We start from the raw sequence: 9,936 nt of genomic DNA, 5'->3' as shown, positions 1-9,936 counted from the left end.
CTTGAGCACTGCGTTATTTTTCCCTTGAAGAGGAAAGGGTGATGCAACAAAGCAGCGTAAGTATTTCCCTCAGTTTTTGAGAACCAAGGTATCAATCCAGTAGGAGACCACACGTGAGTCACCTCGTACCTACACAAACAAATAAGAACCTCGCAACCAACGTGATAAAGGGGTTGTCAATCCCTTCACGACCACTTGTAAGAGTGAGATCTGATAGAGATGATAATAATAAGATAAATATTTTTGCTATTTTTATGATATAGATTGAAAGTAATGATTGCAAAATAAAATAGATTGGAAACTTGTATGATGAAGAATAGACCCGGGGGCCATAGGTTTCACTAGTGGCTTCTCTCAAGATAGCATAAGTATTACGGTGGGTGAACAAATTATTGTCGAGCAATTGATAGAAAAGTGAATAATTATGAGAATATCTAGGTATGATCATGTATATAGGCATCACGTCCATGACAAGTAGACCGACTCCTGCCCGCATCTACTACTATTACTCCACACATCGACCGCTATCCAACATGCATCTAGAGTATTAAGTTCATAAGAACAGAGTAACGCCTTAAGCAAGATGACATGATGTAGAGGGATAAACTCATGCAATATGATATAAACCCCGTCTTTTTATCCTTGATGGCAACAATACAATACGTGCCGTTTCCCTTTCTGTCACTGGGATCGAGCACCGCAAGATTGAACCCAAAGCTAAGCACTTCTCCTATTGCAAGAAAGATCAATCTAGGAGGCCAAACCAAACTGATAATTCGAAGAGACTTGCAAAGATAAACCAATCATACATAAAAGAATTCAGAGAAGATTCAAATATTGTTCATAGATAATCTTGATCAAAAACCCACAATTCATAGGATCTCGACAAACACACCGCAAAAAGAGTTACATCGAATAGATCTCCAAGAAGATCGAGGAGAACTTTCTATTGAGATCCAAAGAGAGAGAAGAAGCCATCTAGCTAATAACTATGGACCCGAAGGTCTAAGGTAAACTACTCACACATCACCGGAGAGGCCATGGAGTTGATGTAGAGGCCCTCCGTGATCGTTGCCCCCTCCGGCGAAGCTCCGGAAAAGGCCCCAAGATGGGATCTCTTGGGTACAGAAGGTTGCGGCGGTGGAGTTAGGTTTTCGTGGTGCTTCTGGATGTTTTCGGGGTACGTAGGTATATATAGGAGGAAGAAGTAGGTCGGTGGAGCAACGAGGGTCCCACGAGGGTGGAGAGCCCGCCCAGGGGGGTAGGCGCGCCCCCTGCCTTGTGGCCTCCTCGATTGTTTCTTGACATCCACTCCAAGTCCTTTGGACCACGTTTGTTCCAAAAATCACGCTCCCGAAGGTTTCATTCTGTTTGGACTCCGTTTGATATTCTTTTTTCGCGAAACACTGAAATAGGCAAAAAAACAGCAATTTGGGCTGGGCCTCCGGTTAATAGGTTAGTCCCAAAAATAATATAAAAGTGCATAAATAAGCCCAATAAACATCCAAAACAGAATATATAATAGCATAGAGCAATCAAAAATTATAGATACGTTGGAGACGTATCACTAGCTCCAGTTCATCAATGTAATGTAGGCATGTATTCCAAATATAGTCATACATACTTATGGAAAAAAACTTGCATGACATCTTTTGTCCTACCCTCCCGTGACAGCGGGGTCCTATTGGAAACTAAGGGATATTTTGCCTCCTTTTAATAGAGTACCGGAACAAAGCATTAACACTTAGTGAATACACGAACTTCTCAAACTATAGTCATCACCGGGAGTGGTCCCGATTATTGTCACTTCGGGGTTACCGGATCATAACACATAGTAGGTGACTATTGACTTGCAAAATAGGATCAAGAACCCACATATATTCATAAAAACATAATAGTTTCAGATCTGAAATCATGACACTCGGGCTCTAGTGACAAGCATTAAGCATAACAAAGTCATAGCAATATCAATCTCAGAACATAATGGATACTAGGGATCAAACCCTAACAAAACTAACTCGATTACATGATAAATCTCATCCAACCCATCACCGTCCAGCAAGCCTGTGATCGAATTACTCACGCACGGCGGTGAGCATCATGAAATTGGTGATGGATGATGATTGATGATGACAATGACGACGGATTCCCCTCTCCGGAGCCCCGAACGGACTCTAGATCAGCCATACCGAGAGAGATTAGGGCTTGGCGGCGGCTCCATATCGTAAAACGCGATGAATCATTCTCTCTAATTTTTTTCTCCCCGAACGTGAATATATAGAGTTGGGGTTGACGTCGGTGGAGCCTCAGGGGGCGCGCCTGGAGGGGGGGGGTGCCCTGCACCCTCGTGGACAGGGTGTGCCCCCTGGTGTTGACACTTTCGCCAGTATTTTTTTATTCCAAAACATGTCTCCGTTGATTTTCAGGCCATTCCGAGAACTTTTATTTCTGCACAAAAATAACATCATGACAATTCTGCTGAAAACGGCTTCAGTCCAGATTAGGTTCATTCAAATCATACAAGTTAGAGTCCAGAACAAGGTCAAAAATGTTTGGAAAAGTAGATACGATGGAGATGTATCAGTATGTTAGTGCGGTGTTTCTTTTTGTACCATGTTTCCCGACACATGCCTCCAAGTGGAAAGCGGTATATATGCTTGTAAGCGCGTAGACCTTCAAAGTCATCCCATTGCGCAATATGCGGTGACCAAACCACTAGGGTTTTGCCTCACACTATCATCACACATGGCCCATCTCCAACGCCTCCCCGTTCCTGCCTCACCCCACCACCAGCCACGTTTGTCCCATGGTCTTCGGCAACGCTTCCCTCACAATAGAAGATCTAGCAAGATACATGTATTAGGCGTTGGTGCTGCACGCTAGAGCTTGGACAATGAAAGACGAGCATCTCCGACCACATTTCCCTTGTTCATGTCACCATGCACACCCATGGCCGCCCTAGGCCGTGGGTGAGGCCTCGACGAAGTGGAGCTAGTTGTCAAACGCATGGTGGAACTTTGATTTACGATTATAGAGTGGGGCATCTCCAGCCGCGCCCCCAGGAAGGGCTCCCCAGGCATTTTTTTGCGCCGGCGCCAAAAAAACGGCCCAGTCGCGCCCCTAGAAGCCCGATTTTCGCCGGCCTGGGCCGAAAACAGCGCCGGCGGACCCAAGCCAAACCCGGCGCGCTGGGGGCGCCCGGGGGCGCTGGGGCGAACTGTTTTGGCGCGAAAAAGCCGCGGGCCAGCCACGTCAGGGACACAACGGCTCGTCTTCCTTCAACTACCTCGGTTCCCGTGGGGAATCAATGGCAAGGCTACCGCCAGTCAGCCTTGCCATTGATTCCTCACGGGCGGTGCGTCACGGGACGGCGCGCCGACGGCTCCCCTCCCTCGCACGCGTACACACGGGCGCGGAGCGGCTATAAAAGCCGGCGGTCGCCTGTGCCCACACCAGACTCGCCCCTCGCCGCCGCCCAGCCCCTCTCTCTCCGTCTCCGTCTTCCTCTCCCGAGCGCCATCGGCAGCCCCTCTCTCTCCCTCTCTACCACCGCCGAGCCCGTCGCCATGGCAGAGCGCTTCCCCGGAGACGAGGCGGCGGCGAACGGCTTCGGCCGCCGTTCGCTCCGTGAACAGGAGTCCTGGCTCCTGTTCCAGGCGAACATCCCGGCGCCGCCAGACATGCGCGCCGGGCCGACGGGGTGGCGGCTCAGCGACGGGGGAGTGCCCGTTCCCCCGTTACCCGACGCCGTGGCGAAGCCCAGGTACTTCACCGAGGAGGTCGAGGTCGCACGTGCCTCCCTGACCGACGACGAGCGCTCCCTCCCCCAGTACGCTGCCGGCAATCACGCGGCTTGGGCGACGTACTTCCAGTGTCGCCAGCAGCAGCGCCTGGCCTCCACCAACGGTGCGCCGGGGCTCGGCGGCGTGAAGAACAGCGAGGGGCGCCGCCTGTGGTGGGGCGTCCCCGGCCGCACGCTGGATGGCGTGCTGGCGTACCTCGACGGCGGCAACAACCCGCCGTTGACCTATCCTGCGACGGGGGCCGCCCCGTCGCAACACCGACGCGCATGGGCGTCAAGGAGGTTTGCCTCCTCCTCGTCTTCCTCCTCTCGCTCATCTTCCCACTCCTCCGGTTCTCCGGCGCTTCTCGGCGTCAAGGCCGAGCCCGCGGCGGAGACGCCAATCGGTCGGTGCACTCGCAGCGTCGGCATCGTCATCAACGAGGGCGGCCGGCGCGCCTCCTCCTTGTCGTCTTCTCCGCGCTTCGTCAAGCCAAAGATGGAGCCGGGGCTGGCGCCGGTGAAGGCGGAGTTTGACGACGACAACGCGACCCTAGAATGGGCGCGCCAGGACTCCATTGCGATGGAGAAGGCGCGCCCGGGAGAAGGAGAAGGAGCGCCAGCGCGCCACCCCGCGCCGCTTCGAGGAGCGCCGACGCGGCCGCGATGAAGACGGGGTCGTCGTCTTATGCGACAGCGACGACGACGACGACGCGCCGCCGCCAGTCCGCCATGGCGACGCCGGGCAAGGGTCCAGCAGGGGCGCCCGCGTCAAGGAGGAGAAGGCCGACGACGACGATGGCGGCGACGACTTCAGCACCTTTCTTTTTTAGATTAGGTTAATGTAATGAAAATGCGCGAATTTCACCGAAATTTGCCATGTTTGGCCGAAATTTAACTAGTTTTTATCATAACTTCGTCGAACGATCCTTCTTTTTTTATTTTAATACGCGCCTGGGGGCGGCCCTGGGGCCGACGGCTGGGGACCGACTCGCCCCCAGGGCCATTTTTTGCGCCGGCTCACCCCGAGGCGGCGCTTTTAGACGCCCCTGGGGGGCCAACGGCTGGAGATGCCCTAATCGCCAAGCTCGAGGTCCGTTGCTCAACATGCCCGAGGCTAAAAAGAAAAAAAATTGAACCCAGTTTTGCCCGCGTGGATGCCAACTCATCAGCGCCAAGTCACCACTCTCTCCATGTCACCAAGCACAGTCAGCAGTCAGGGCTTAACCCTCCTCCCCTCCCGACCCGACTCGCTCGTCCTCTCCCCGCTCGCGACCTAGCCAGGCGCCACCGCCGCCGCCGCCGTCGTCGCCGTCGCCGACGAGCCCCGGGCCAGCGCCCCGCCGCAGATCCCGGCACACCCACTCTCCCGCCTCCGGCTACCGGCCGGCGACTCCCCCCTCCGCCTGGGTCTTGCCCCCGCGGGATCCGAGCGGGGCTAGGGTTTACGGGGAGCGAGGAGGAGGAGGCGCGATGAGCATCGTCCCCAAGGAGACGATCGAGGTGATTGCCCAGAGCATCGGCATCCCCTCCCTCCCCGCCGATGTCTCCGCCGCCCTCGCCCCCGACGTCGAGTACCGCCTCCGGGAGATCATGCAGGTCCGCCCATTCCCCTCCCGCTAATTCCGAACCACCTGTAAACCTATTGTTGCTCATGTTCATATGCAATAGTTGAATTTGAATAGTGACCAGTGATTATGTAGCAGCCTTGATAGGAAATCGAATTCCAAGATAAAACAAAACAGTATTGAGACCTGACATTTTCATGTGGCAATCTGTCAAATCTGATGGCAATTGACGTTTGATGACACACCTGAAAATATTATGCACATTTCCGTATAAGCACTAACCACAGCAAACAAAGATCAGACTTGATGAATAGTGCCTATATAGTCAGCATTCTCTTGGAAGTTCAACATGATGATGGTCAACTCATGGATGCGTCGAGGCATCCACAGTACACCACTTTCTGAATATTTTGACCTCAGTCCAGAGATGACGACATCTTTATCCATGAGCATAAAACACCATTAACAATCTGCGAACCTAAAGTAAGAAAATACTCCCTCCGTCCGGAAATACTTGTCATCAAAATGGATAAAAGGAGATGTATCTAGACGTATTTTAGTTCTAGATACAACCCTTTTTATCCATTTTGATGACAAGTATTTTCGGACGGAGGGAGTATCATGGAAGTACAAGGCAGGCCCACGTAAATCCTTAGCTCAATAATTTGTGCCTTGTTATAGCAATGCTTCAAGGACATATTGGATGAAAATAAAGAGAGCAATCAGCTAATGTAGCAAGCTGTAACATATTGGATGCACATTTGGGCGCACGTCATCTCCTTGGAGACTATAAAAAAAGTCATCTCCTTGGAGGCATCAGAGGAGTGGTGGTGCTGGATTTGGGTGAGGAAGCGGCAATGGCAGCTTCATGTCCGCCAGAAATGGTGGCAAGGCTTGTGAAGTCGTGATGGTTGGCAAGGGTGGAGGTGGGATGAGGAAGTTGGAAGAACAGATTAGGCAGGAGGACGCATGGAGATTGGAAGTGTAGGATAGAACGGTTGGAGATAAGCTGGCTGTAGTGTGCCACCAAATCCAATGGTTGTTAATGAGAGCTGATAAAAAATGAACCATGGGTATATATTTGGTCACATGGCAGGCTGAGTGAGGAGTCTGAAAAATTGCGCAACTGGGGAACCAGCTGTTTAGTTATGTATGATTATATATAGTTCTCTTCATCTCCACTACTGCTAATTTCATCACTTGAGAAGTTCTTATGAAATCCTGAAAACATATGCTATTCTTGCCCTATTGTAGCTCACATGTTCATTTGCTCCTTGGTATTGTCTTATATTAAATTCAGTTTTCTGTGCATTGTTCCAGGAGGCCATCAAGTGTATGCGGCATGCAAAGAGGACAGTTCTGACTGCCGATGATGTTGACAGTGCTCTGAGCCTGAGGAATGTTGAGGTGCCTTCCCTTCCAACAATAAAAACTTTGGGTGATATGAATCCAGAGTTTTGTGGATAACTAGATATAGTGCATTTGTATGCCTTGAATGTGTGATTTTGGATAGCTAAGTGATCTTGGTACATTTTCCTTGGATTTCTTTCTGGAATCTTGGTCAGTATTTTTTAGCAGTCTAGCTGATGCAAGAACACATAAGAAGTTTAGATGTTCTCTACCGGCCTAGCTGACGCCATGTGTTCTATTGCTTTGGATCTTCACTCAGCCTGTATATGGATTTGCATCTGGTGACCCCTTGCGGTTTAAGAGAGCTGTGGGCCATAAAGATCTCTTCTATATTGATGACAGGGAGGTAGACTTCAAAGAGGTAAGCATTATATTGATGAATGAATCAAATAAGTTTAGACTTGTGATACTCAATTGGAAATGTGTCTGCTGTGTTGGTGTCATGCAGATTATCGAAGCTCCTCTACCGAAAGCTCCACTCGACACAGCAGTTGTTGTTCACTGGCTAGCGATTGAGGGCGTCCAACCTGCTATTCCAGAGAATCCTCCTATCGATGGTTAGCTCCCATACTATTCATAAAAATGTCTAAATCTTACTTCTTATTTTAGCATCTCCACGGGTTTTAGTAATATTGTTATCTCCCATGCAATGTATTTTTTTCTTTTCAAAATTTCCAGAGAGGATGAGAGATAGATCAGCTATGAAGTGGAAAAATCCATTTTGCACCCCTCAATTATTGCCAGCCTAACTTAACCCCTCGACTTAAAAACCAGACGCCATCAGATCAACAAATAATCTCCCCAGAATCAGCAAATCAAAATTTTCCAAGTTTCAACTCCACCTCTCTCCCTCTCCATTCCCCCATTCATATGGGAGACCCTTTATCGTCATCCCCCCATTCATGCGGACCATTGCGGTGATCATTGTTCTGGAGGTTGGAGCGACACCAGAGCTAGCGCCACCAGTGAGGAGGGCAAGTGGTTGGTGCTGCTGCATCTAGGCTTTTATTGAGCAGGTTTAAAGAGAGCACTTCGCCTCTGCTGGCATTGGGCGCGGAGGAGCCCAGGTGCTGTGCTTTGAGGGCAGTCTAGGAGGGAAGCGGGGAGAGAGGGGAAGCCATCTTATATGAATGTGGGTCGCACAAAATTGTGTGTTGAAACCACCTACAGTAGTTGCCATGTCAGCGCAAAACCAGACTGGAATTTTCTATGGGGTAATTTGCTCGGTTTTCGCAGTTGAGGATGTGTTGTGTTCGGTTTAGAGTTCAAGGGATGAGTTAGACGGGTGAAAATGAATTTCCCCCTGTGGTGTGTATCAACAGTCCATAGGTCCATGCTTCATTAAATCAATGAACTATTGCTAGGAATTAGTGTACCATAGTTTGTTTGTTTATATCCATGGTCGTATTGTTTAACTTTTTACTCTACACTATTGTTTTCTCTGACACCAGTATTTTGCGCCAGCAATTTCAGCACCAACTGAAAATAAAAGGACAGAGCATGCGAAGGATGATGGACTACCAGTTGACATCAAGCTTCCTGTTAAGCATATATTATCTAGAGAACTCCAGGTATTATGATTATGAAATGTATACAAGTATATAACTATCTTTTAATTTGGATCTTTATGAGAAATTTATATTCCTCTTTACTTGTTGACTTTGCAGATGTACTTTGATAAAATAGCAGAGCTTACTATGAGTAGATCAAGCACCCCAGTTTTTAGAGAAGCATTAGTGAGCCTGTCTAAAGACTCAGGCCTTCATCCGTTGGTTCCTTACTTTTCGTACTTCATTGCAGATGAGGTAGTAATCTTACTTCCGTAGCTACGTGGCAGAACTGGGCATTACCTTAAACTGCACATCTGCATAAATTTCAGGTTACCAGGAGTTTGGCCGACCTCCCTGTTCTATTTGCTCTCATGCGTGTTGTCCAAAGCCTTCTCCGTAATCCTCACATTCATATTGAACCATATGTAAGTGGTTGACCATCAAGTGTTGATACTTTGCCTGCTAGTTGTTTCGTTAAAGCATTGGATAGTTCTGTTTTCAGCATATTACTTCTAAAAGGGCAACACTTGTTTATTGCCAGTTGCATCAGTTGATGCCATCAATGATCACTTGCATCGTCGCGAAAAGGCTTGGGCACAGGCTTTCAGACAACCATTGGGAGCTTAGAGACTTCTCTGCCAATTTGGTTGCTTCAGTATGTCGGAGGTCAGTGTATCCTGAGATTCTCAAGATTATTTGGAATGTATATGCAACTTCTTTAAAGTATGATGTAGTATTCTGTGCTAAGTTAAGTATGAGCGCAGCTTGGTGGTAAATCAGTAGAGGTTCTACCTCCATTCCCTGCCATTCCTCCATTAAATCTTTTTTTATTTCTTCTTGGGGCCATCTTAAGTTTGTGTTATCTTCAAAGAGACATGAACGCTTGCTGTCAGTTAATTTACCACTTAAATATCAAAAGTTAAAACCACTTTCTTAATGCATGATCCTGCTACATATGCTATGGTTGTAGTCATTCTGTGTATTTACTAAATCAACTGTTATATTGTTCACAGATTTCTCTAGGCCACGTATATGGCAAAAGTTTTACTAGATTTAACATTGGTGCATTTTCCGTTGCTCTCAGTTAACTTGAATTTTTTGCGTAGGTATGGTCATGTGTACCACAATCTCCAAATCCGGTTAACAAAGACACTGGTCCATGCATTTCTTGACCCTCATAAAGCATTGACGCAACATTATGGTGCTGTTCAAGGGATATCTGCATTGGGGCCCAGTGTGGTAGGCCCTGTTCAATCTTCAGTTAGGTCAAAACTTCAGAGCAATATTGAAATATTCACTGACAAATTTTGTTAATCAGCAGATTAGGCTTCTGCTTTTGCCCAACCTCCAGACGTACATGCAACTTTTGGATCCTGAATTACAACTTGAGAAGCAATCAAATGAAATGAAACGAAAGGAAGCATGGCGTGTTTACGGTGCCCTGCTGGTTAGTTCTGTAGTTCTGAATCAAAATAGAGTACACTTCAGAAACAAGTTTGATTTTTTGTTTTTGCACTGACCCCACACCTACTTCGACAAAAAAAGTTAACACAAAACCACAGATCTGCACTATCTTATTCCACCAAACAGGATATGACAGCTGGGATAGGATGTAGGACCCATATGT

The 9,936-nt window shown here is 48.2% G+C and overlaps 1 protein-coding gene across 5 annotated transcripts in view; it reads left to right on the top strand.

Moving 5' to 3' along the window:
* Nucleotides 1-4,993: 4,993 nt before the first annotated feature.
* LOC123184315 (transcription initiation factor TFIID subunit 6) overlaps nucleotides 4,994-9,936 on the top strand; it is a 6,891-nt gene continuing 1,948 nt past the window's right edge. The window contains exons 1-10 of one of the 5 annotated variants that reach the window (XM_044596472.1): nucleotides 4,994-5,380; nucleotides 6,670-6,756; nucleotides 7,019-7,120; nucleotides 7,208-7,316; nucleotides 8,224-8,330; nucleotides 8,427-8,564; nucleotides 8,639-8,734; nucleotides 8,812-8,975; nucleotides 9,416-9,548; nucleotides 9,628-9,756. In XM_044596472.1, coding sequence (XP_044452407.1) covers nucleotides 5,255-5,380; nucleotides 6,670-6,756; nucleotides 7,019-7,120; nucleotides 7,208-7,316; nucleotides 8,224-8,330; nucleotides 8,427-8,564; nucleotides 8,639-8,734; nucleotides 8,812-8,975; nucleotides 9,416-9,548; nucleotides 9,628-9,756 — 1,191 coding nt within the window. In that variant the 5' untranslated portion in view covers nucleotides 4,994-5,254. The remainder of the gene's footprint in view (nucleotides 5,381-6,669; nucleotides 6,757-7,018; nucleotides 7,121-7,207; nucleotides 7,317-8,223; nucleotides 8,331-8,426; nucleotides 8,565-8,638; nucleotides 8,735-8,811; nucleotides 8,976-9,415; nucleotides 9,549-9,627; nucleotides 9,757-9,936) is intronic. The other 4 variants (XM_044596467.1, XM_044596479.1, XM_044596487.1 and 1 more) reach the window with 4 other exon arrangements.

Source organism: Triticum aestivum, chromosome 1A, assembly GCF_018294505.1.
Source record: "Triticum aestivum cultivar Chinese Spring chromosome 1A, IWGSC CS RefSeq v2.1, whole genome shotgun sequence".
Classification (NCBI taxonomy): Eukaryota; Viridiplantae; Streptophyta; class Magnoliopsida; order Poales; family Poaceae; genus Triticum; species Triticum aestivum.
Note: the sequence above shows the minus strand (reverse complement) of the source record. Positions and strands in the feature narration are given on the sequence as shown.